The sequence below is a fragment of the Saimiri boliviensis genome, chromosome 12 (assembly GCF_048565385.1).
Source record: "Saimiri boliviensis isolate mSaiBol1 chromosome 12, mSaiBol1.pri, whole genome shotgun sequence".
Classification (NCBI taxonomy): domain Eukaryota; kingdom Metazoa; phylum Chordata; class Mammalia; order Primates; family Cebidae; genus Saimiri; species Saimiri boliviensis.
Genome location: NC_133460.1, coordinates 103780462 through 103807399, shown reverse-complemented (window position 1 = coordinate 103807399; position 26938 = coordinate 103780462). Strand labels below are relative to the sequence as shown.

Here is a 26938-nt window from a genome sequence, read left to right as displayed (position 1 = left end):
TGGGGGAAATGTCTTTCTCTGCCAGGGAGAGCTGGCTTTTCAGATGTTTTCAATCACTGTCTCCAGCACGAGCCTTTAAATTTAGGCCAGATGAGACACCCCAGCCCTGTGCAGGAATTGACTTGCATACATCTGAGCTTCCACAGCTGGATGGAAACGGGGGAGGGCAGGTGCAGAAGGGGTCTCTGGGAGAGGGGGCTTTGCAGTCGTGGTCTGTTGTGATCAGGAAGATGGAAGCTTTCTGCGTTCATAATTCACACAGCGATGTCACTTCCAGACGCACAAAGATTTTATGCTCACTATCTTTCCATAGTCAGGCCTAAAAAGCTCGAAGATCCTGTCTTAGAGTGTCAAGTTATGACAATGGGAGACCACCTCTTGACGTGCAGTATTCAGAAGGACGTGTGTGCACACCAGGGGACCTCAGAAGACAGCTGAGTGTCACTCAGGCATTTCCTTTTCTTCTCAGAGACTTCCAATTATCCAAGAAGCCGTTGTCCCCTTTGGCAAGACCTGGGATTCCAGGTTCAAGGAGGCTGTGGTGCCCTCTCCGTTTTGAGGGCAGTGGCTCAGTGGAAAAGTCGATGGGTAGCTGGAACTGATAACCCGAGCCTTTGGGGAAAGGACAGGGTGTGGAGGAAGGTGAGGGATTTCTACAGTGGGGCCGGGCTCCTGGGGGAGTCATGGAGACGTCCAGGCTTGAGGGAGGGGAGTACTCGGTATCCGCAGGGGCTCACCGGGGCTCTGAGGCAGGCAGCCCCATCCTTCTTGTGCTGTCAATCAAAGGCTGTGTGTGTTCGCAGGACTTCCCACCACCATTTGTCTCGGCAGCTGCTTGCTGGTGTGTGTATGACCCAGGCCGCTCAGCTGTCTGTGGAGCAGGCTAGACCTCCCTGCCCCCGCCCCTCTGGGCAATGCCTTTCAGGAAGCCTCCTGTGGCAGCGCAGGATGCAGCAAGAGCGAGCAGCCCTAGAGTCTGGGGTTTCCGGCCAAGGAAGAGGCGAGAATGAGTTGCTGTGGGTTAAGTGCATCCTCCGCAAGGCAGGGATTGGGTCTTCTTGCTGTCCTGGGTGCTACTCTGGGGGCCCCCGAGGGACTCAATAAACACTTGCAGGTCATCACGGTGATCATGGCAGAGACCGCCTGTGTCCACTAGCTTATCTCTTGAAATGTGGAAGCAGAGACGCTTCTAAGAGATCCCCACGTGTCACCTCAAAGGCTCGAAGTCAAAGAACGGATGGTGAAAAAAATGTCATGCCTAGAGCCAGAAAGCCTCTTATGTGATGAGCTCAAATGCATTAAAGAGAGTTAAATCCATTCACTGTCCAAATATGCCTTATCCTGGACAGGCAGATGAGCAGAAAGTATTGTTTGTCTTTAATTTTAAAATATCTTTTAAAAAATGACCGCTGGCCAGGTGTGATGGCTCATGCCTGTAATCCCAGAACTTTGGGAGGCCGAGGCGAGCGGAACACTTGAGGTTGAGAGTTTGAGACCAGCCTGACCAACAAGGAGAAACACTATCTCTACTCAAAATACAAAATTAGCCGGGCATAGCGGTGCATGCCTTTAATCCCAACTACTCTGGAGCCTGAAGTCACCTGGGAGGTGGAGGTTATGGTGAGCGGAGATGGTGCCATTGCACTCCAGCCTGGGCAAAAAGAGTGAAACTGCCTCAGAAAAAAAAAAAAAAAAAAAAAAAAACACCGCTATAGGCCAGGGACAGTGGCTCATGCCTGTAATCTCAGCACTTTGGGAGGCTGAGGCAGGAGGATAGCTTGGGCCCAGGAGTTCGAGCCAGCCTGGACAACATACCGAGACCTCCATCTCTATAAACAATTTTAAAAATTAACTGAGTATGGTAGTGCACGCCTACAGTCCCAGCTACCTGGGAGGCTGAGGCAGGAGGACAGTTTGGGCCCAGGAGTTTGAGCCGGCCCGGACAACATACCCAGACCTCCGTCTCTATAAACAATTTTAAAAATTAACTGAGTGTGGTGGTGCATGCCTATGGTCCCAGCTACTCGGGAGGCTGAGGCAGGAGGACAGTTTGGGCCCAGGAGTTCAAGGCTTCAGTGAGCTAGGATCATGCCACTGCACTTCATCCTGGGCAACACTATGAGATCTTGTCTTAAAAAAAAAAAAACGTGGCTATAGAAACCGAGGTTGGAGGAGGAGTGAGGCGGGGAAGGGATGGGATTTGGCGACTTGGTAGGGAGAAGGGCTGATTCCCAGGCACTGTTCTAAAGACTTCCTTTCTCTTGCCACAAAGCAATGCATGAGCCAGAAGGAACAGGAGGCTTTAGAAGGACAAGTGACTCTGCCCCCATCTCCGCTGGGCACCCAGGGAGGGCAGGTGGCGAACGTGACGGAAGACTCAAGTTATCATAGAGTCCACACGCAGGTGCTGTGACAGTACCACCGCAGCTCTCATGACCTGGAAACATGGCAGCCACGCTCCTGTCATCTTTCTTGTTCCTTGGGGATTCTCTATGGCAAATGGACAGGGCACTGGCTTTCAGGAATAAAGAGAGGTCACTTCCCAGCACCAAGAATCCATTTGGTAGGGACTGAGCTGCTATGAACTGGGCAAAAGGAGCCAACCTCCTGGATGGGTGGCTGGGGTGGTGGCTTGGGCTAGTGACCGTCCTTCTTTTCACTGAGAAAGGAAGTTCAGCAAAGCTTGAGGATCTTAAAATGCCATTCAGTTTCCTCTTCCTTGGCAAAACTTGAATATGGCTGCATTTGTTTTGTATTCAGCCCAAGAAAGGTAATGGAAGGAGCCTCATACGACAAGAGCTGGTCTTGAATGAAAAATACGGCACATTAAAAAGATCTGAGGGAATCCCAGCTATTTCTTCTCCCCATTTCTTTGTAAAAGGACCTCAAAATGATCAGTCCCAAAGGCCAGGCCCCTTTTAGCAGCATGCCCCAGGACCCAAGGACGGAGTCCACGGGAAGGGCATGGAAACCGGGCATGGCGGCTGGTGTGCTCATGACTGTCCTCCCCACGCCTCCTGCGCCAATGCTGCCTGCGTCTCCCGGAGAAATGTGTTTGGGACGATCACCCCCGAAGCCCTGCTGACAGCCCACAGCAGGGGTGCTCACACTCCAGGGTCATCAGAGTGATCTGGTGAGCTTTTAAAAGTTGCAGATTCCTAGACACTGCTTGCAGATTCTCATTCTGTGGTTTGGGGTGGACTCTGGGGAACCGCATTTTGACAGGAGGTGCCAGTGCAGGCAGGGTGGTGTCCACATGGTGGGAGACCTGATAGCTGCAGGGTGGCAGAGTCAGACACCAGGGGCTCAGCCAGTCAGGGGACAGGAAGGTCAAATGTTCACCCTGTCCTGGACGGGAGGTGGGAGCAGACTGACCCCTGGTCACTTCATAGAGACAGTAGGGGGTGGCCAGCTGCTCCCTGGGGAGGGGCAGCCCTGCCAAACGGGTCTGAGGGCTGCCTTCAGAGGCCCCTGGTCTGGCAAAGTCACCAAGTCCTCTGGGAGCTCCTGCCTTATGCTTTGAAATGTCCAGTAGATTCTGCCTCTGCCCCACCTTCCTGGGGAAGGAACAGTGACTTTGCCTTGAGCTCTTTGGTGGCCCAGTCTCTCCTAGGGCCTCTCATCTGCCCGGAGAGACTGCCCATCCATGCCACATGGGCCAGCACATTGGTGGGGCTGTGAAGGTCTCGAAACCCTGTGAACACTTAAGGAACTTCCCGGGACCTGGGCCAGCCTCCCTCCCGGCTATAGACATGGTGGTGGTCCTTCAGGATGGGCGCGCTGGCTCTCACTTCCCAATGCTCCCGTGGGCCCTGAGGCTTTGGAACACTTAGGTTTCATGACAAATCTTTACGATCCTATGCTTCTGTTAAAAATAGAACAAAAATCCCCAATGCAAGCCTCTTGAAAACGAATGGCTTTGGCAGTTAGGACCTGCTTAAAAGGAAAGCGTCCCATCACCCACCGGGCTGCAAACATTTAGATCCGCGCCAGCTGCCTTCTGGAAGGGTGAGCAGACAGAGGTGGGTGCGACGGTGGCTCAGCGTGCCCCTGGAGGAGAAGGACCCAGTCCAGGTGACTCCAAGGGCCCCAGGAGAGGACATTCTGGCTGGGAGGGAGAAGTCCCACGTGTGTCTGGAACATTTAATTCAGATTGTTCGAAACCAACAGAAGGGTAACGCCATGTGAGGAGACAGCTCCAGAGATAGAGGTGGGTAAATACAACCAACCCTTTAAAGGTGAGGTGTGAATCACTTTCTACATTTAATAAAGACATTTTCTCATTTGAGGCTCTGGAAGTCTTGAGTCACATTTTTGTTTTTGTTTTTTTCGGTAAACCCCTCCCTGCTAAAACGTCTTGAAACACATGGCTTAACAGTGGCTGCACAGAAAATATACACCCTCAAAGTCTGACTTTCATTTAAATACAAATATACAAAATGTAAACGGAGACAGTAGAGAAATTTACAAAACTTCTTTAAAAATAATAAAGACAAAATTCAGTTCTAATTAGGACGCTATTAAAATACGTGCAAGTTGCCGTATCCAATTGGATTTCTATTGCAATGTTTACCAAAGACAAATCCAATCCACCCCGGCCGGGGCCGCCTCGGAAAACAGACCTGAGTGGAAATTTCTCTAAGAAACCTCGAGGTTCTACGTCGACGGGATGGACGGCCTCCTTCCCCGGCTCCCAGGGGGCTCCCTGGCACCCCCACCAGAGCAGAAGCTCCACTCGCTCTGCTTCGAAGTAGAGGGGTCTGGGCTTGCTCCACTGCAGACTTCAGGGCCAGAGCAGAAACTAGCTGCTTCCGGTGGAGTTCGAGCTGATGTGGTTTGAATTTATGTGGTGGTTAAAACTGGTCTTGGAGCTGGGTGAACTCTTGGAATTGTTCTGATGCTGGGGTTCGGGGAGACAAGGGTGGAGAGAAGAGAATTCAGTCCAGGGGGCCCTGGAGATGGGTCAGGGGCTGCCTCCGCCAGCTCCAACCCTTGCTTTTTATTGCCTTTTGCAGTCTTACTTATACCCTCAGACCCAGTTTCGCGGGCCACTCCTGGAGGCACAGGGCTTTATCTGGTCCCTGGGAAGAGTCATGGAATTTGCAGAACTTCCAGTCAGAGCAGAGGCAGCCCCTCCTGTAATATCCACATCGGTGAAACCTGAAGGCCTGGGGTTACACTGCCCGGGCCGGAATTCTGCCTGCCCCTCCCTCGCAGAATAACCTAGGCCTTGCAGTTTCATCTCCCAGTTTCCTCCCCTGTAACGTGGGAGAAGAGCAGCTTCTGCACAGGGTGGCTGGGAGGATAAAATGGGGTCTCGTATGCACAGGGCTCTAGCACGTGCCAGGCTGGGAAAGACAGGCCGTCGTTCCCATGCTCAGGCCCTCTCTCCACATTCCTGCGGGTGCTGGGCCCTTCATGTTGCAGGGGGGAGGAGGAGGGAGGCAAGGAATGTTTGTTTCACTGGGGCCGGTGCCTGTGCAGTGCTAAGGGATGCCCCCTTCCAGCTCACCCTGTCCTCTTCACGGCTCTAGGCAGCGGGCATTTCTATCCTGATGTTTCAGGCAGGCAAACTGAGGTGGGAGAGGTTCCATAACTTGCCATATAACCAAGAAGTGTTAGGGCTGGGTTTGAACTCGGGTCTGTAAGACTCCATGGTTAAGTTCTCTTTCTAGGTCAGGGTGTTCTTAGTGGGCCTGGCCATGAGTAGGAGGGAGAGGTCATTCTTTCTGGAACTTCCATTTTACCTGATGGAAGCGCTGAAGCATGGGGTTTTTATATTATCATCAGCCCAGTGTGCCCATCCCGGAGCTGGCTCTTTTGGGCAGGAGGAGGGAGCAGAACTAGGTGGAGGAACCCCCCAGGTTCCAGGATGGGAAGGCTGGGCCACAGCTTCCTGAAGGGCCAGGCCAACACGGGATGTCTGGTGGCCATCTTCGTGGTTGTGGGGTGAGGTGGGGCCCTACCCCGTCATTTCCTCCACTGGCCCCCACGAACCCTTAACCCAGGGCCAGGCTCTGACTGTCTTTTTTCAAGGGCCCTGTCCCCTCTGGCTGCCAGTGGAGGGCACAGCATTGGATGGTGTCCACCCCAGGAGCTGGAAGTTTCTTTGGGGTCAGCTTCTACTCCCAGTTCTCCCTGGGCTTAGGGTGTTCAATCTTTCCATGACGGAGGCTTCATAAGGGCCATGGAGGGCAGTGGTTCCCAACCAGGGTGACTGTTCTCCCAAGGGACATTCAGCAATGTCTGGCGCCTTTGTGACCTATCACAACTGGTGTGCTGCTGCCTCTGGTGGGTGGGGGCACGCTTCTACCCCAAATTTTGTGATGCACAGGACAGTCCCCATGACAAGGAATTCCCTGGCCCCGGGGGCCAAGAGTGTCCAGGTGGAGAAACCCAGAGGGAGGGGGAATTGGGGCTGGCCCTGCCCTTCTGCCCGGGGATCCCTCAGCTGCAGTGGGTGTCAGGGGCTTGGATGTATCGGTCGCCCTTCCAGGCTGCTACTGCCCAGATCCCCTGCGTGTCTCGACTGCAGACCCTCCTGTTTTCCTGTGGAAGTGAGCCAGGGGTCTCAGGGCTGAGGTCAGGACTGGCCAGGCATGGGTGTCTCACCTGACGCTTGAAGATTCTCTGGAGCAGCCCTTTCTTTGGCGGTTCCGGAGGGTGACTTCTGTTCAGGTCTGGTGAGAGGGTACCATTAGGTCCAAATACGTTCAGCTCCTTAAAGCATTCTGTTTCTATCATCTGGAGGGGTCGCAAAAAAAAAAAAAAAAAAAAAAAAAAAAACCACGGGCTGTCTTCAGGGGTGGAAAGGAAGCCCAGCAGCAGAGCCACTGGGGCTGGCCCTCCCCTGGCCTCACCTGCCCTGAGCCACACGCCCCTCCGGGTCTCGGGGGCTGGGCAAGGCTCCCCTCAGTGACTCGCCCATGGTGGTTACAGCTCCCTGCCTGCCACTGACAGTCTCATGGGCTGCCTTCAGGGAGAAAACAGCCCATGCACTCATCCTCCTGCCACCAAACTCACATCCCCGACACCTCCTTCCCCCATTGGTCCCTCCCACCCGCCCAGGGCAAAGCAAGTGGCCTGCACTGCGCACCTCATTTTGCCACGGGATGGACACAGAGCCCGTGGAGAACTTGGAGTAGAAGTCGTCATCCGTGTGGTCCAGGTTGACGCCCTTCACGGTGGAGAACTGCTCGATGTCCAGCACGTCCTTACAGTACACAGCACGGGGCTGCCAGGGGCACAGGGCCGGTTACACGTGTCCTGCCCACGGCTCCAGGGGGCCTTGAACTAGGCCTTGGGGTTTTGATGGGGGAGTAGAGGGGTGTCTTCCCAGGACCCACCCCCTAGAACTGCTAAGGGTGGTGCTGGAGGGCGTGTAGCTCAGGGACAGGTGAGTCCAGGGCAGGGGTCGGCCCCAGTGGCTTGGCTGGGCTTTCTGTCCACCTCAGATGATGGCCTCCAGATGATAGTGCTGCCCTCTCAGATCCATGAAGGGGGCTCTCGCTGGGGTGAACAAGAGCTCGGGGTGCCTGGGTGCCCAGTCCAGGGCTCCTTCCTGCCATTGATCCCTTACCCCTCCCACGGGGCATCCCAGGGTCTCCCTCCAGGCTGGGCCCGAGGCGGGCAGCAGGGAGCCTCTGTCTAAGCTCAGCATCTCCAGGCAGCCCTGCTCCCACGCAGATATTCTTGTTCCCCTAAAGCCCCAGACTCAGGGAGGTGTGTCTGTTGGAGGAGGGGCTGCGCTGACCACGGGATGAGTGCTGTGGATCCAGGGCCAAAGCAAGGGCGCGTGAGGGTCTCTGGCTCCTGGGAGACCCGCAACAGAGGGAGAACCCCTGTGGGGAGCTCAGCACAGCTCTCTCAGGAACACTTCCTGCCCTTCTCACAGAAGGAGCAGCCAGGGGTTGGGGTTTAGCACCCAGGCTCTGCAGCCAGACAGACGTGGGCTGGAGTCCCAGTAGCGGGGCTTAGGAATTTTGGGGAAGTCTCACTCATATCCCCTGAGGCCTGTGTCCTGGTTCCTTACCTGCAAAATGGGGTAACAGAGGCGCCTGGACCACAGGACTGCTGTCAGTGCTGGCTGTAAAGCCTGGTACCCATAACTGGGAGCTGGCATTATGATGGTGGGCATATCTTTCACCTCACTCGCCCCTCAACTGGGCACTGGGGGCCTGCTCTGGACCAGGGCAGAGATGAACCCGGGTGGACCCTGCCCTCTAAGAGTTCAAGGTTGGTGTGGGGAAGCTTCCCAGGGGAGCTGGAGATGAGGTCTTTATAGAGACGGCTCCAGGTGGGGTGCCAGAGATCTGCAGACCTCGTGACGTATCTGTCCCTGGAGGGTAGAGGCCACCTCCTGCCCACAGTCTCCTGACATTTGGCTGATTGAAGGTTGTGAATCAGTGCACCAGCTCAGTGTGGGCTCTGCCATGCCAGGAAGTTTCTAGCAATGGTCTCAGGGCTCGCCACTTTCTGGAACTCTCCTGTCCGGTCTGCTCTGGTCTCCAGCTCAAGGCTCGAGGCTATGCCATCCCCAGGAGAGTAAACTATGGGCCCAAGTGCACATGGGCGGAAGCAGGGATAGGGGCAGGAAGGTCCAATTGAAGAGTGCGACTCCTCTAGCTCCCAACGGGGTGCACGCCACTGTGGAACTCAGCGGACTTAGCTGGAAGCAAGACCACATCATTCACACGCCAGTGCTGGATGAAAACACTGGGCCTCGTGTTCGACATTTAGAATTTTAAGACGGCAACAGAAGGCACTGAGCCAGGTGTGGGGCCCAGGGTGCCCAGGTGGTGCCCAGGTGAGGCTCAGGAAGCTGGCCCTGGGTGGCTTGCAGAGGAACATTAAGAAATGAGTGTATTTTGGCTGGGTGCGGTGGCCATAGTCCCAGGACCTTGGGAGGCTGAGGCGGGCAAATCACCAGGTCAGGAGTTTGAGACCAGCCTGGCCCATATGGTGAAATCCCGTCTCTACTAAAAATACTAGCCAGGTGTGGTGGCGGGTGCCTGTAGTCCCAGGTACTTGGGAGGCTGAGGCAAGAGAATCGCTTGAACCTGGGAAGCAGAGGCTGCAGTGAGCCGACATCACGCCATTGGACTCCAGTTGGGACACAGAGCGAGACTCCATCTCAAAAAATAAAAAATAAAAAAAAAAGAGTGTATTTTAAAAATCTGTAATGGAACAGAAAGTTACCTGGCACACCCAAACTCGACTTGCATGGCTATTACTTCCTTGGAAAGGTTTCCTTTCAAAATATATTGATTTTTATTTTAAAAAGAGTCAATGGACGTGAAAAAGATGATGGTGCTAACACTGCTCGTGGTTTAGGAACCTGGCAACAGCTCCGACAGTGGTGTGGGGACAGACAACCATGGGAGCTGGTGGGGACGATCGTGGGGTGCTGGTGGGGACAACTGTGGGGGACTGGCATGCAGCCTGGGGAGGGCCAGCAAGGAAAAGGCGAAGTCTCCAGCCCACAGCGGCTGCGCACTCCAGGGCCTGCAACCTTTGCTCACCTGAGGCCTCAGATGCCAGGAACAGAGGCCCCGGGCCACAGGGCTCATGGCATGTGGGGGGAGGGGGCAGGGGAGGGCGCTGTGGTGGGCTGCCATGTGCACCATGTCAAGCTGTGCACTTTGGGGGGCTCTGTTACCTCATCCTCTTAATGCCCTGATTCAAGGCGGCGAGAGTCACTGCCAGGGTGACCAACTGTCCCTGTTTCACCAGGACACAGGACTTTCAGTGCTAAAAGCAGGACAGTCCCAGGCAAAGCAGGACGGTTAGCTGGCCCGAGCCTCAGAGCCACCTCCTTCCACAGGCTGCTGCCAGGCGCTTTTCTCCAGCTATGCCCAGGCAGCTCCTCGTGGAGGCCCCGCTCTCTTCCATCTTCCCCATGACCGCCAGTGATTCGTATTTCTACTTCTTTTTAAGGGGTTTTGCTGACACCCCTCCTCCTCTTCAGATTGGAAGTCCCATGAAGGAAACAACCAACTGTTTTGTGCACCACGGGTCTCCCTGGGGCTTGGGGGGCCTGGAGTGTGCTGGAAGGTAGGGGCATAGTTCCACTGTCGTGGCTAATCTCAGCCGTCACCATAGCAACAGGCAGCCCAGAGGCCACAAGGATGGCCACCTGGGTTCCAAACCTTTGCCACGCCCCCGTCTGGGTGGCCATGTCCTCTCCAACTTTGGACCTCAGCCCAATGGCACAACTGTGATGTTCATCTGCTCACTCTATGTGGTTTCCTGGGATACTAAGTAGTGGACACTCCCAAAGCCCTCGACACTACAAGCAAACAACAAATAAACAACACACTCCCTGCACGTGGCACTTCCCATAACAGTGACTCTCACCCCTGGCTGCACGCCAGAATCACCTGGGGAGGTTTCAAACATCTCGAAGCCCAAGTCTTATCCTCGACTCCTGGGGACTGGATCTGAGGAAAGAGTTGTTCCTGCTGCCCACGTGGTTCCCAGGCAGCCAGGGTTGACAGCGACGCTGCGATTAGCATTCTCCCCCTGCCTGCTCAAGGTGATCCGTAGATTGAGTTGGTAGCATTCAGTGACTTTTTGTTGTTGTTGGAGACAGGAGACTCACTCTGTTGCCAGGCTGGAGTGCAGTGGCGAAATCTCAGCTCACTGCAACCTTGGCCTCCTGGGTTCAAGCTATTCTCCTGTCTCAGCCACCCGAGTAGCTGAGATTATAGGCACCCACCACCAAGCCTGGTTAGTTTTTGTATGTAAAGGGTTTCACCTTGTTGGTCAGGCTGGTCTTGAACTCCTAATCTCAGGTGATCCACCCTCTTCAGCCTCCCCAAGTGCTGGGATTACAGACATGAGCCACTGTGCCCGACCTACTCTTTATATTCGCAATGGCCCCCGCGCTTCCCCAGAAAACATTCCCTGATCACCCATCACACTGATGCCATCCTTGGCTGGACGGTCTGTGGTGTAGTTGACATGGACACTGATCCGCACCCAGCAGCTTCCCAAGCCGGCTGCTGCCCCAGAGGACCACGGATCCTCACCTACAGGGGGTGCCCGAGTTCCAAGGACTGTCCCCACTCCCTCCCACTGTATTAGTAAGTGATAACCTCTGGTTCTGGAGGAGGGGGATGGGATCGCCCTGATTTGTGGCATTTGCAGATTGCTGCAGTGCAGATGCCCCCCACCGGGGTCTACTGTAAGCTACTGATGCGAAACCACTGGACACGGAATTGGGAAGAGATGTGTAAATGTGCTCTCCGGAGATGGAACAATTCAGCTGCAGCGCACTGCTGCTCCCATGGCCTCCACAGTCCCCGGCCCAGCCCCACCCCGGCCAGGGGTTGTCTATGGGAGCGTGGAAGGAGCTGGGGCACAGCAGGCCTTCCTGGCTCCAACTCTCTGACTTTACACAGAGCAGGCCCCGGAAGCCCAGCACAGATTCCGCACAGATCACCCAGCCTTTGCCAGGCCTGGCTCTCTTGGGCCTCTGACCCGAGAGCCCGTGATTTATAGACTGCATAGGGGCTTTCAAGGGCGGCTCTACCTCGGCTGGATTCTGGCCTCACACACCGACTGGGGGACCTGAGGACCTCCTGGGAAGATTCGACTCCCTGCAGTTTGAGCTGCTGGGGGAGGGGCCTTTTGGTTCCTGCCTGGCCCAGAACCTGGCATCAACAGTAGGTGCCCAATGCATGCTGGTCAAGCTGAGCTGAACGTGGTAGCCCTCAATGACAAAGCATTCTCCATTCAGTCCTCATTTCACCCGCAAATCTCCCAGGAAGGTGGGAGGCGTGGGTGTTACTGATTTCACTGGACAGGGAGAAAACTGAAGTGTAGAAGGAATCTTTCCAGGTCCCCCAGGCCCAAGTCTCTGGACAGCCAGTGTGGGCCACTGCCTGGTGTGAAGTTCCGCTGCAGCTTGGGTGAGGGGTGGCCAAGAGGGGACTCTTTGGTTCCCCACAAAGACACAATGTGCCCCACACTCTGCTCCAGCTCACTGTGAGGCGGTGCTGGGGCACAGCCCTGGGCGCACTGTGAGGGGAGCTGCTAGGGGCTGGGGGGCGCTACTCACGTCTGGAATGAAGGGAGGGTCCAACATCCCAGCTTCTAAGCGCTTGAAGTTCATGTTTCTGAAGAAGGGGTGTCTCTTGACCTCTGCAGCCCCCTCCTCCTGGCAGCCCAGCCTCTGCTTCGCATCTTTTGTGAGCAGCTGCAACAGAGAGAGGCCTGTGAAGCCACGTGCTCGGGGCCTCTCCTCCTGTCCGGACACCCTGCCTCCACGGCGTCTGCACCATGAGCAGGAACCCAGGACACTGCCCCTCCCCGCAAGGGTCTTGTTTCGGGGCTACCTCAGCCTGGGCGTGCATCTGTGACCGCACGTTCCCAGCATGGCTAGGGGCCTGCATGGGCCAGGAGAGCAGGAATTGGATCTGTTTCTCCCAGGACTACAGACCTAATTCCTGGGTTACGGTGCGCACCCCTTCATGGGTGTCAAGTCAATGTCACCTCTTCTGCATAAGATAAGCAACAAAAGGCAAGGACTGCATCGATAGCTCTCTCTGTTCACGTACTCAGCTAACTTGAAGACTTGTACCTCGTGGGGGCAAACCCCTTCCTGATAGAGAGAGGACACCGCCAAGGGACTTGGCCTCTAGGAGTGCTGAGACTCAAGGGAGGCGGATGGTGCTTAGAGGATGCGTCAAGCTGATACAGATCAAGCACCCCAGGGCCAGGGGGCATGGCTGGCTGCCAGCTGTCAGGGAGCTGCAAGGGGAAGGGGTATTTGAGTTGAGTCTTGTGGCTTTCAAGATGTGGGTGTGGGGGGGCATACAGGCAGAGGGAACCGCACCAGCAAAGCAGCATGGCAGGGTGTGCGGGGTGTCTGGGGAATACCCAACACCATTGACTGAGAGCAGGAGGAGAGTGTGGAGTTCGGGCAGGTGGAGGGGGCTGGTCAGGGGAGATGATGGAGGATACTGAAGGCCAGGTCAGGTGGTGGGATTTTTCATCCGGAGGTAGAAGGAGCCAGGGATGGTTAGGGTAGGGGAGTGTCTTCATCAGAACCAAGAGGCAGGCAGGTTACCAGGAGAGGGAGGCTGCGGAAGCAGCCGGGTGAGACAGGATGAGGCTGTGGATGAGCCCAGAGGGCTGGACCTGGCAGGGGGGACCTGGACTGGCCATGGCCGGTCACACAACTGCAGGGCCCCAGATCCAGCCCGGCACTCGCAGCGCCCAGCCTCGTGATTCTCTCTTCTCCCCCACCTACTGAGCACTGCACCCATATCTAGTGGCTGTCTACTAAGCGCCTGCTTTGCGGCTAAAATCCAGGGGAGCAGCCTGCACGGGAGGGGCCCAGCCGTGTCTTTTGCCAGTGGCCCTTGCTCACATTCATTCCACGTACACGGCCTGCTGGCCCCTGTGGGGCAGACGCTTTGCCGGCTAGGGACACCGGGAGAGTGGAGCCAGATCGGCCTCCTGGGGCTCAGGGTCTGGAGAGGGCTGCCCCCAAAACAAGGGAGTCAAAGGTGGCATCAGGGCCAGCACCAGGTTCCATCCTTGAAAGGACTAAGCAGAGAGCTCACTCGCTCACAGCATCACCCTCTAGTGCCCCCGTGGACTGGCAGGCTGGTGGCTCAGGATCTGGCACTCATGCCTCTGCTTCCTTCCCTGGGGGCTTCACTGTCCAGCAAAGGCTCAGGGCATTGGGCCGGGCTGGCCCAGGCTCTTCACTGTTCTGAGCAGTCCCTCAGAGGCAAGGCTCCTGCGGCAGGGCTGCGGCAGCTGGCCAGGAAGGTGGCACAAACAAGGATGGGAAAGGCAAGGGCTGGGCTGGGCGGGGCGGGCCAGGCTGGGCGTCAGCTCCTGCCGAGCGGGATGGCCGCCAGCCTGGAGCTTCTGCTTTTTTCCAAGAGACGCCAGAAAATCCAGGTTATTACATGAAATCTCCTCATTTCTAAATCTTGGCAATGAACCTATCATTTACTCCTTTTGAAAACTGTGTGCAGGATGAACAAAACACCCACCTATATGCTGCCCTTTGAAACCCTGGCATACAGTCAGCGGTTTGCAGCCATGTCGTCGGGTAAAGAGTTTGCAACCATGCCATCAGGTGGAGATCAGGAGAAGTGAGAGGAAGAGAAGGTGTGAGCTGGGGTGGGTGGGGCAGGCAGAGTGGGCTTCCCGGAGGAGGAGTGTGGATGGGCTGGAAGGACAAGTGAGAGCAAGATGGCTGAAGGAGAAGAGAGGGAGCTGGAGGGGGACTAAGGCCCAGTGCTGGGACTTGGGGAAGACGGAGGCTGCGGTCTGGGCCCATGGACTGGGCTCAGGGGACGAGGAGGTGAGACGCACGAATTTCTGGGCTCCGTTGGGGGTGGGGCTGGTTCTGTTGCTGCTAAGATGGAATAGGGGACAGACCCGGGTACCAGAGACCAGCTTCCTCACTTACTGTGGAGGGCCCTCTGAGGCAGGCAGGCCTGGGGCCACCAGAGCCTAGAAATGGGTCCAGGGCCTGTGAGGTCTCCTGACAAGTCAGGCCCTGCAGTGTCCTGAGCTGCCGCCAGCTGAAGGGTACAGGGGAGGCCTAGATGCTGGACTGAGATGCTGAGACCCAAGATCATTTATTTGTAAGAGAAGCCACAGCAAGGCCAGAGGCCAGTGGTTCTGTACCCACTGGACAGGTCCTCCGGGAGCAGCAGGCTTTCTCTCAGTGTCCACCAGGGGGCAGCAGAGGGGCAGCAACGCCCTGGTCCAGGCTGCAGCAGGAGACGCCAGCCCCAAAGCTGGGGCCAAGGTGGGTGACTGGGGTCCTGGGATGGGGCTGGGGCCCTCTCCTCGTCACCCTCGCAGTACATCCCACATCCCTGTTGAGATGTCTCAAGACCTGCTTCTCTGAAAGCCTGAGCCTGACCTGGGACATGTGGTGATGCTCTGACCCCATTCCCTTGTCTAGTTTGGTCACACGTGATGGAGATCTCCTGATAACACAGCCAAGTAGGGCTGGCGCCCACATTTCCATTTACCCGACCAATGCTGCACTGCTCCTCCGGCCCCACACCCTAGCCCTGGCTGCGATGACCGCGGGCCGACAGCTGTGGGGTTTGGGTGTGGGTCTGCTGTGCATACACAAGCCTTCCCACAGCTCTGTGATGTGAGCACGAGGTTGGTATTTGGCTGCAGGAGAGGGGCCTCCGGGGTGAGGAGCCCAGCCAGATGCTCCTGGGGCTGCTGGCAGTGCACCCTCAGGCCTTCCTGAGCAGAAGCATTGCGACTTTTAATCAGCTTCTGGGCCTGCTTCTTCCTAAACTCCAGCCTGGGTTGTCAGTGCACATGCCGAGCCTGCCCGCAAGGTCCCTGCGGAGGTAGAGGGGTGGGAAGAGTGGCCCCCCCAGGCTTGGCCTGCCTGTCTGAGGCTCCGGGTGTGCGGGGCTCCAGGGAGAGGAGAGGAGAGGAAGCCTGTGGCTCGCAGGTATGGAGCTGGGTACTCCGGCCCTTCCTGTCCCTGTGAGGCTGGCATTAGAGGGCAGCTGCTTGCAGCAGGGGTGCCTGCACAGCTGTGCTCAGCACCATAAGGAGGAGGGCCCCAAGGGCTGGACTTGGGGGCTGAGGCGGGAGCAGGGAGTGGCCGTCTCCCCACAAAGCCACTAGCCCTGGTTCCCAGGGAAGGGCCTGACGGCAAGCATGGGGGGCCCAGGGGCAGGGTGCACGGGCGACTCCACTCCCGTATCCCACACTTCTGGTGGCTCCTGTCACTCCTTTATCTGGCTTTCAGTTCCCACATCTGGCCATCGTCACTCCCACAGTGCCCTTCCTTCGGGTGGCTCAGACCTCACTATCCCTAGACCCTGTCATGCAGAAGCCGGGCTGGCGTGACCAGCAGTCCATTTAGTGGTAGAAAACTTTGTTATAAGCTGTTCAAAGACTGAAATCATCGCCCCCAGCCCCTGCAACCCTGTGTCTTAAGCCAACACTTGGAATCCAGAGTTGGAGAGAGCAGGATGCCCAAGGGCACGGGCAGGGGCCTGGGCCAAGGTCGCTTTGTGTCTGGGGCGCCAGTTCAGACAACCTCTTCTCCGCCCCGTGTGGACGCCCCACAGGCTGGATGTGAGCTCATTCCACCCTGTTCCCCTCACCCCCTTCCCTTGGTTCACGGATGTCCTTGCCCCGCCCAGGCTTTCTCCTGGAAGCCTCCGCTGACCGCCCCAGTCCACAGCAAGGAGTGCCCTCGGCTCTAGCTTGGGGGGCATCACCACCAGCCCACACCCTAGCATGCTTAGACCGCTGTCCCTTCAGCCTGTGTGCTGTTCCGGAGATAGACTGTGGCAGGCCCAGCAAGGGGCACCGCCAGCTCGAGGGTGGTCTGACCCCCAGAGCTCACCATCTTGCAGATGGACTTGGCCTCCTCCGAGAACTTGTGGGTGTACACCTCCTCGGTCTCCAGGACCCGGCGGTCCACCTCCTCCCGCTTCACCTTCTCCTTGCGGCCGCGGAACGGTGACTGGCCTTCGATCATCTCATAGATGAGGCAGCCCAGGCCCCAGTAGTCAGGGCTCAGGCCGTACCTCTGGTTGTTCAGGACCTCTGGAGCTGGGGGCAGAGGAGAGGCGAGAGGAGTGAGGAGGGGTGAGACAGATGGTGGTGCTGTTCACAGAAGGCCTGGAGTTTCATGGCGGGGATGCTGGCCCCCACCAATTCCTACCCACCAATGGCTGTGAATACCACCTCCTCCAGGGAGCCTGCCCTGATGGCTCTCCTCTGTGGTCCGGAAGGATTCTGATCGTAGCTTTAGAACTCTGACCACTGTGAGTGGGAGTGTCCTGCACTCTTGATGTCTCCTCACCTACAACATGAGCTACTTTATTCACTACTGTAATAAGCATGACACCTGGCACAGAACAGGCGCTATCCATATACTTGTTTCAATGAATAAACGTGTATCCACCCCAACTAGGATGATCTTAAATTTATCTGTAATTTAAACAATCTCTTGCTGTGTCTTCTCTACCACTTTGATAAACTGAATTACAGATTCACCACAGAAATACAAAAAAGAGAGTTCTACATCATCAGGCCACACCTGTCTGAAGGGAAGTGCATTCACACACGCGCTGGTTTGCACACGACAGCTTGGGCAGGTGCCTGCAACACTGTGCGAAAGGAGACCAGGCAAATGCACACACAGGAAGGCAGAGCTATCATCCAGCCAGCCCTCAACTATCAAATCCATCCGCCCACCCACTCGCCTACCTATCCATCATCCATCAGCACTCACGTGGGCACACACAGACACACACCCCACAGGTTGCCAAATGTCACGCAATCTGAAAATGACCCTCTAGCATCAGAGACAAAGTACCCCTCCCATGCAGCTGCTGTTGGCACCAGCCTGGCCAGAGGGTGGCAGCGTGCTTGGTCCTTGGAGCTCTCTCGGGCCCCTGCCTCTCAGGGGAAGGAGGGTAGGTATGTGAAGTGTGCAGGAGGAAGCCCAGGGCGTGCCCCTAGTTGGCCGGGGGATTCTAGGGCACAGGATTCAGCTCTGGGTCTCTCCCCTGCAACCCCCAGGACGCTGGTCTCAGAGCAGGCCGAGGAAAGGCGGCAGGAGCCCAAGTTGCTCTCTGCTGGAATCATGCTTGGTGACACAGCAGCTGTGCGTGCCTCTCATTTGGGGGCTCTTCTGAATTACCTCCTTCCTCTCAAGGGTCTCTCCTCCCAGACCCCAGCTTCAATATGACCTTCCCCAGCAGGGCTGTGTGCCAGGCTCCGACCTGTAAGAGTGGCTTGGCTTTGGACACAGCGGGGCTGGGGGCTGGGGAGTACAGAGAGCTCAGAGGAGTCCTCGCATCTGGGGCCCTGTGCTTCCCCTCCCTCTGGCTAAGGCCGCCCCCACCCCCAGCAGGCCCGCAGAGACTGTTGACTGTGTGTGTGATCAGCAGTGTATGAGGAGGTAAGAGGCTCTGAGGGTGGGCTCTGGGGGCTCAGCCGGTGGAGAGCAGGGGCAGCTCCGGTGGGTATCAGGGTGTGGTGAACAGAGGTGGCCCCGGCACTCACCCATGTAGCCAACGGTGCCCACCCGGCCGCGGATCAGGTCTCCCTCAGGGATCTTCACAGCCAAGCCCAGGTCTGAGATCCTAATGTGTCCTGAGGGGGACAGCAGGGTCAGTGGGTCACTGGAACAGTCACATGGATGCCTGGCTTTGCTGTGTGCCCTTGGGTAAGGCTCACAAGTTCTCGGCATTCTCATCTGTCCGATGACAGCAGGGGCCCCAAGCTGCCATCTCAGGGTGACCACAAGACCCTTGGGAGATTGTAGGAGTGGGAGGACACAGGAAAATGGCCACTCTTCAGGAGTGGAACATAGAGACGCAATAGGACGCCTGGCTCAGCTGGACGTTGACCGACCTGCCTGTTTAAAGGCTGAATGGGCTTCTTGGAAGGCTGAGGTCACAGAGAATCTTGGCCTGGTTCTGGGATTACTTCATGGGAAAAACGTGAGGTTCTCCTGGCATTCTGCAACAATTTGCTTAAGGGGAAAAAATTATAAAACAATTTGGGAATCAGCTCCCAGACCTGCCTTGTTGGTCTCTGGAGGTTGGTTACTTTTCACTTTGGAGAAACGAGAAGGGAAAATGTCTGGCCTGGCTGGAGATGAACCTGAACTCACAGACCAGGACTGACCCCAGGGCGGGAGCACCGAGCTGGGCTCCACCCCGCCTTTGTCCCTCCCACGGCCCACCTGGGCCACAACTTACCCCGCAGGAAGGGACACGTCCCCTCCCCTTCCCTGCCTGTGGACACCTCCACCCCCATCCCTCCAGCCTAGATGTCAGCAAGGGCCAGTGCCAGGGACCCCGCCAGGCTGGAGCTGTGTGAACGCCCTGGCTCGGTGTCCGCTGACAGTCAGGACAGGAGAGGAGCAGTGTGGGCTTGGTTCTGAGACCAAGGGAGGCTCTGCGCTCATCCAGAGAGGGGCGGCAGGCCTGGGCCCTCCGAGCGCCCCGCACAGGGCAGCATCCCCTGCAGACCTCTCTTCAGGTCATCAGTGACCACCTATTTTCTCCCCTACCTCTACTGGGGGATGCCAGGGTCTGGGGCCTGCTGGGAGGAGATCAATTTTCTGCCCTCAGCTCCCCACTGATGCTGCTGGGTGACTCTGGAAGGCTGGCTCTTCTAAGGCTCAATTTTGCCATCTGTAAAATGGGCACAGAGAAGCTGCCCTGCCCTTCTCTGTGCAGATGGGAAGATCTAGTCAGATCAAAGGAAACCAGCCAGGCGTGCTGGCTCATGCCTGTAATCCCAGTGCTTTGTGAGGCCGACGTGGGTGGATTACTTGAGGTCAGGAGTTTGAGATCAGCCTGGCCAACATGGTGAAACCCCATTTCTACTAAAAACACAAAAAGTAGCTGGGTGTGATTGCATATGCCTATAATCCCAGCTACTCAGGAGGCTGAGGCAGAAGAATCACTTGAACTGGGAAGTCAGAGGTTGCAGTGAGCCGAGATTGCACCACCGGACTCCAGCCTGCGCAACAAGAGTGAAACTACATCTCAAAAAGAAAAAAAAATTAGCCTGGTGTGGCGGTGCATGCCTATAATCCCAGCTACTCGGGAGGCTAGGGCAGGAGAATCACTTGAACCCAAGAGGCAGACGTTGCGGTGAGCTGAGATCATGCTGTTGCACTCCAGCCTGAGCAACAGAGTGAGACTGTCTCAAAAAGGAAGGTGTAGAAACTATTTTCCAGGTGTGAGGCTAAACACCTGTGAGGGCTACTGTGGCTGTTCTTGTTATTCAGTGCCCATGGCCAAGAGAAAATAAGGATGGTAATGCACACACATGATGCCTAAGACATTTACAGCCGGTGAGGCTGGCCAGCAATTCTCCTTCAAGCTGTCCCGCAGAAGCCTCTCCACCACCCTCTTCCCTCTGGGTGGGCAGGGCAGGATGCTTTGTTTCCATTTCACAAACAAGATGAGAGGTGGAGAAGTTGGTAAAAGTTAAGTATTTGCCCAGCGTCTTTAAAATTCTGGACTCCTTGTTCAGTGCACTGTAGAGACCGTGCCCTGCCAGAAGTTATTTTAACACTTAGAACCTGATGGTCAAAGGGAATTTCAAAAACTCTGAATTTCAAAGTCTCTCTGAACACTGCCTACTCACCAAGAAGGAGCTCCGTCCACGCCCACAGCCTTCCCCTTCCCCAGGTACCCAGCACTGAGCAGTGGGAGTGGTCAGTCTCCCCAGCCCTCTCTAAGAGTCCCTGGGAGGCTCTTTGCTCTCTCTGCGTTGCGATGCTTGCCTCAGCTACCTAGTAGGAAAAGAAGACTTACCATAATCATCTAACAGGATGTTTTCAGGTTTCAGATCTCTGAAAGGAAAAACAATAAGCATCAGAGTGTGGGCATCCTGGGCAGCTGGGATGCACTGGCATTTGGGTGGACCCCTCGGGCTAACCAGGCGTGTTTCTCCCCCACCTTGTGGCTCAGGTTGTCTGGATTGAGCCAAAATGATCTTCAGCTAATTCCTCTCCTTCCAGTAATTGAAAGCAATGCTGCTGTTCGCCACAGGCATTTCCCAACCCTGGAGAGTGACTGGGAAAGTTAGGAAAAGGACAGTCGTGGCCTCTGTTCACACATCAATGACTCCAGGGCTGAGGATACTTCTGGCCGGGTAGCAAAGCCCGTTCAGGGCTGGGAAGACCCTGGGGGTCTCAGGATGCTCTGAAGGCAGAGCAGGGCCTGCGAGTGAAGAGAACTATACAACTGGGAAGAGAGGATCTCAGGGAGAGGGAGGAGCCACAGGAAAAGGACCCCCTTTAAGAGGTGCCTGCTGGAGACTGGCACATCCCCCACCTCTGGTTTTGCTACAGTCTGGGAGAAAGCACAGCCACGGGGCACAGCATAGGTGTGGCTGCCTCAGCCTGTCCCTAACGTCTCTTCTCGATGACAGGATCTGGCTCACAAGAAAGGGAGCCTCTACATTCCCAGGATGAGGGGAGAGGCAGCAGAAGAGATGGCTTTATAAGAAAAGGTCTTCTCTATGGGTAAAAGAACAGCCAACAGGAGAGTGCGTGCAACACGGGTAAGCCGTGGGGCCAACAGTACACAGGATCAGGATGAAGGCTTCAGTTCTCAACTAGCCAGCTTTGTTTATTTAACTGATGGCAGCTGTCCTCTTGCAGAGTGGTTAATGTACCCAAATCCATCCAGTCTGCCTCATCAAGTGATAATTGGTGTTTGCGTATCCTTATTTATCACAAAATACTTTTGTTGCTGTTACTTAAACGGCATTCTTTTGATGTGTTAACAATTCCAAATAAGGGCAGGAGCCATCATCTCAACAAGCCAGCTGCCACCAGGCTAGCACGGCAGCTCATTAGTGGGCACTGGTCAGAACTGAGCCCAGACCGAGCCCAGAGAGAGGCCGCGGTGAGTGGTCACAGCCAGGGAGGAGACACCGTCGTCTCTCTCCCGCTGGAAGAAGAAGAGCTAGAACTTGGAGGGCTTTCTTTTTTCTTTTTAAATAAAAGGCAATCAAGTGGAGAATTCTGTTTTCAACCTGTAGGGAAAATTTTCTGACTTTCTTTTCACTTGAATGAAAACAAAACAAAAACATAAATGGGGAGATGGTGTAGGGGGAAGAGCATGTCATCAGACCATTCTTTCTTGTTTCCAGGACCTTCTTGGGCTCCCAAGATGAGCTCCCCTGCAAAGGTCTTCAAACAGCTGTGTGTCAGGGTTCTGCCAGGACTGACCAGGGGATTCCCTCCTGCCCACAGTTTTAAGGGTCTGGATTTCTTCACATCGTGATGCTCTGTCCTGGCATCTTTTGGGATCTCCCTCCCACCTGCCCTTTCTCAATAACTCTTCTGCCAAGTTACAGAAGAAAAGCAGCCTCCTCCTTTCCCAAATATGACTGTAGCGCCCCACACCAGAAGTCAAAACCCTGGCTCCAAAGGACTGATTAGAAATGAGATCTACTACTAATTACAATGGCAACTCGACAGAAGAAGTTATTTTATTTTATTTTATTTTATTTTTGACACGGAGTCTCGCTCTGTCGCCCAGGCTGGAGTGCTGTGGCAATCTTGGCTCACTGCAGCCTCTAAGTTAATGTGATTGATTCTTCAGCCTCAGCTTCCCAATTAGATGGGGATATAGGCGCATGCCACTGCATCTGGCTACTTTTTGTAGTTTTAGCAGAGACGGGGTTTCACCATGTTGGCCAGGCTTGTCTTGAACTGCTGACCTTAGGTGGTCTACCCACCTCAGCCTCCCACAGTGCTGGGATTACAGGTATGAGCCATCGTGCCCAGCCAGAGAAGTATTTTAACACTTAGAGCCTTATGGTCAAAGGGAATTTCAAAAACTCTTACACGTATCCATATGTTTGTTTCAGAGATGTATGCTCATCAATGAAAGACTTTCAGGCAAAAAATATATTATTGACATTCTGGGGGGGATGGAGAGAGTGAAGGAAATGATAGGAAATTCCTCATCACTAGAGAGCTTTCTGTGCATTTTTTGGATGAATGCAAGTGCATTCGTTACAACAACTAGAGATTCCACTGGATCCCTTGAAGAGTGTGATATAACTGTTCAATTTCCAAATATCAAAAATTGCTACTATTTCAATATGATGGAATATTTCAAATGTCTACTTAAAATGTAGTGGCACTGAGATTTTAGAAGTTCTTTCAGGACCGGGAGAAAAATCTGAAGGGCACTGCTTACTGTGAGAGGAATCTGGACAGCTGGCCCTACAAAGTCCAGGTCCCTGTGGGACTGAGGTGGGTGGGGAGAAAGGTGAAGACCAGAGCAGGCTCAGGACAGCGTGGGGTAGGACCATGGGTTACTCTGATTCTTCTTGTGGGCAATGACCGAACCCAAGTCTTCCCGGGGCTGATCTCAGACAGCAGCCACTAGGCTCCCCACCCGCACCCAGCTTCCTCCTGACCATCAGGAATGGAGGCGACTGGAGAGAGCAGTGGTTGTGGCCCATCCTTGACTTGAAGGAGCAGTCAGTTTTGGAAGCATCATTTCACTCACTTGGCTTCCCTAAGCTTTGGAGGCGGGGGAACACTGGCCAGCGGGTGGCCCACCTTGCTTCCTGGGTGCCAGGGCCCAGGTTCCTGGAGTGGAAAGTCTGTCTGACTCTGCACCCTCCCCTGGTGCTGACCAGGGCTGATTTCCAGAGCGACGGCGACCACCTGCCTGAGGGTGTGGAGGGGCTGGCCCCACCCCCTCGGACTTAGACTTGGAAGGCCCGGTGGCCCCACTCACCGGTAGACAGTGTTCTCGCGGTGGAGGTCTTCCAAGCCGCAGAGGATCTCTGCCGCATAAAACAAGGCCCGCTCCTCCTCGAAGCCGGGGTTGCCCATGTTGTAGATGTGGAACTTCAGGTCGCCTCCATTCATGATGGTCAGGACCAAGCACAGTGCATCCTTGGTCTCGTAGGCATAGGCCAGGTTGACCTGGGAACGCAAGAACGGGGCCATGGTAAGGTCACGACAACGGCCACTCCCTTCTGCTTCCCTCCTCAGGATCCCGGGAGCTGGGATGGGTGGGAACAGAGCAGCATCACCCTGCCCCCCCTGCGCCCAGATGCCTGCAGTGACCCTGCCTGCTGCCTCCTCGGCTGATAAGGGGCTCACACCAGCTCCTCCCATTCAGTGGCTCAAGGTGAGAAGGCCAAGGCGGGCGGGGCAGGCTGGCACCCTGACCTCCCAGTGAGTCCAACAGTGGTGTCTGTGCTCCCTCCACAGAAGCACATGTGTGCATCAGCTGCGGAAGCCTGGATGGTGCCCTTGTTGGACGGTCAGAAAAGCAGGGCTCAGGGAGCTATGATCACAGGGCCGAGCAGGAATGGGCTGGAGGGGCAGCGGGGCTTCGGGAACTGGAGCCTGGCCTGGTAAAGGCTTCCTCTTGCATGCAGGACGTGCCTGGCTGATATGGTTTGGCTGTGCCCCGACCCCAGAATTGTACTCCCAGAATTCCCATGTGTTGTGGGAGGGACCTGGTGGGAGGTAATTGAATCGTGTGGGCCGTTTCTCCCACACTATTCTCATGGTAGTGAATAAGTCTCACAAGATCTGACGGTTTTACAAGGGGAAACCCCTCTCACTGGGTTCTCTTTCTTCTCTTGCCACCACCATGTAAGAAGTGCCTTTCGCATTCCACCACAATGGTGAGGCCGACCCAGCCATTTGGAACTGTAAGTCCATCCAACCTCTTTCTTTTGTAAATTGCCCAGTCTCAGGTATGTCTTTAGCAGCGGTGTGAAAATGGACTAATACACTGGTCCACCTGGCAAGGGGGCCACCGAGACGGGGGTCTGGTCCTCTTCTGGTGGAGTCCAGACACCCGAGGCTCTGTGAAGCAAGGCCAGGGCAGGGCAGGAGAGAACAATCACACCGGAAGGTAATCCTTCTCCACATAGGGAGGCGGCACACATAAAACCTGGTCGTCATGGGCCAGGCTGGGCCAAGCTGGGCCATAAAACCGGAGCATCGACATCAGCTATTTTTGAGGAAAGGAGACAAACGGCAGCAGAGGATGAGCGAGCTCAGGGGGACCGTGCTTCTGTCGCAGCTGCTGCGGCTGTCCCCTTCCTCCCACCCCTGCCCCAGTGATCACTGAGAAAGGGTTCCAGGAGGTGTCACCATGGGAACTCCCTGCCAGGGGCCGTGGATGGGGCATGGCTAAAAGTCCAGCCATTAAAACCAAAGGCCCTCAAAGATGTGCCACCCAGCTTTGTGAGACACGCGATCCTCTTCCCCAAGCAGGACCCAGCAGCACCATCCCGGCCAGAGCCAGCACTGCCCCTTCAGAGATGAGGCTCCACAGGCAGCATCCAGGGGTCCCTGCGGAAGGGGCTAGCGGTGGGGAGGAAGGTTCTGGATCAAAGAGGCCCACGGCTGAAACACCGGCTCGTGTTAGCCTCATCTGCCTCATGTCCATACACCATGATGCCACCCACACCTGTACCCTGGACAAGGCTGGCAGCTGGGGGTGGCCTGGGATGAGATCCCAAGATGCAAACTTCCCTCCTCTTGGAGTGCCACTTTATAACTCCCAACCCCTGCCTCTGTGGAATGACCCAAGCACTAGGTGGATGGTAGCCTCTCTCCTCGCTCACATGGCGGGTGGGAGTTTTTTGGGGCAAGCTTGAGGGGCAGCTTTCCGGGAGCAGCTATCAAATGAAAAATGTACATACCCTCTGCCACATCAGTCCCTCCACTAAGAACGGGTCCTAGGGATACATCCGCAGAATATGCCACCGAGATATCTGGGGACAGACACTGCAGCATGGTCTGTACTTTTTAAAAAAAAATACAGTCTCACTCCATCGCCCAGGCTGGAGTGTGGTGGTACGATAGCTCACTGCCAAGTCCGCCTCCCAGATTCAAGCAATTCTTAGGCTTCAGCCTCCCAAGTAGCTGGGATGACAGGCACCCACCACCATGCCTGTATAACTTTTGTATTTTTAGTAAAGATGGGGTTTCGCCATGTTGACCAGGCTGTTCTCGAACTCCTGATCTCAAGTGATCCGTCTGCCTTGATCTCCCAAGCTGGTGTGAGCCACTGCGCCTGGCCCTGTCATGGTTTAAAGAGGAAAACAATTCCCATCCGTGGGGACTGACTATACAGATTATGCTTTACCTGTTCATGAGAATGATGCCCAACTTTAAAAAGGGGTGTGACTATAGGTCTGGAGGGAGAAAGAGATCTACAATGTCAGGGAAAAACATTCCTCCATAGGAGGTACAGGAAGATCCCACTGGCTAAAAATACAGGGAGATCCCATTGGCTAAAAGCCTGTGCGTGGATAAAACACGTCTGGAGTGACTGCTCAAAGAGGGAAGCTTTTCATTTTATTATGTATCATTCGGTGCTCTTTAAAGTTTTACCTTGTACATGTATTATTATTCTTCTTTTGAGACGGAGTCTTGCTGTTGTCACCCAGGCTGGAATGCAGTGGGGGGATCTCGGCTCACTGCAACTTCCGCCCTCCTCAACCCACGGGTAGCTGGGATTACAGGTGCCTGCCACCACGCCTGGCTAATGTTTGTATTTTTAGTAGAGATGTGGTTTCACCATGTTGGCCAGGCTGGTCCTGAACTCCTGACCTCAGATGATACCCCCCGCCTTTGCCTCCCAAAGTGCTGGGATTACAGACACGAGCCACTATGCCTAACCCATGTATTATTATTTTTAACATATGCATATGTTTATTTTTAGAGATGAGGTCTTGCTGTGTCACCCAGGCTGGAGTGCAGTGGCATGATCACAGCTCACTGCAGCCTTGAAGTCCTGGGTTCAAGCAATCCTTCTGCCTCAAGCAGCCTTCTGAGTAGCTGGGACTACAGGCATGCACCATTGCACCCAGCTTTATTTTTTATAACAACATGTAACAGAAGATATTAGAGCTAACCAAATATCCATGCACTTCACATTTCCCAACCTTCCCTGAAACTAACTTGTCTCTGTGTTGACTGGTTCTGTCTCTGTGTTGACTGGTTCTGGCCGGCAGACTGTGGGTGAAATTGAGGAACATCTGTCCAGCTGAAGCAGTGGAAAGCTTTCGTGTGGAACCCCTAGCACTCACGTTCAGGCTCCAGATGGAGCAGCTGTTAGATGGAGGAGGGTGGTCCAATCTGACTGGACTTCAGGTAGTGACAGATGAACCTCTGCTGTATTCAGCTACTTAGGGTTTGGGGCAAATTTGTGATCACAGCAGGGCCCAGCCTAGACTAACAACACACAAAGACTCAATGGTACCACTCCAGGATGCTGGCACTAAGGTCCCTCCACGATGGCACCAGCCTAGAGGGTCTGTGGAACCCACAGCTCCCAGGCTGGGCCCAGGTGAGCTTGCTTTGTCCACTGAGGAGTTTGCATGGTGGTCCAGGAGAACAGAGGCGTCAGTCTCATGCACAGCGGGGAGCCAGGCACTGGCCAGC

General features: G+C 55.3%; 1 protein-coding gene across 2 annotated transcripts in view; it reads right to left on the bottom strand.

The window, feature by feature from the left end:
- The window catches only part of GRK5 (G protein-coupled receptor kinase 5), a 253448-nt gene that overhangs the window by 5360 nt on the left and 221150 nt on the right, over window positions 1-26938 (bottom strand). The window contains exons 9-16 of one of the 2 annotated variants that reach the window (XM_003922149.4): window positions 23259-23449; window positions 20307-20344; window positions 18034-18123; window positions 16364-16572; window positions 12062-12199; window positions 7097-7234; window positions 6613-6744; window positions 4708-4900 (exon numbers count right to left, since the gene is read on the bottom strand). In XM_003922149.4, the coding sequence (XP_003922198.1) occupies window positions 4802-4900; window positions 6613-6744; window positions 7097-7234; window positions 12062-12199; window positions 16364-16572; window positions 18034-18123; window positions 20307-20344; window positions 23259-23449 (1035 nt within the window). In that variant the 3' untranslated portion in view covers window positions 4708-4801. Of the gene's footprint in view, window positions 1-4707; window positions 4901-6612; window positions 6745-7096; window positions 7235-12061; window positions 12200-16363; window positions 16573-18033; window positions 18124-20306; window positions 20345-23258; window positions 23450-26938 lie in introns of those variants that run through there. The other variant, XM_074382960.1, reaches the window with a different exon arrangement.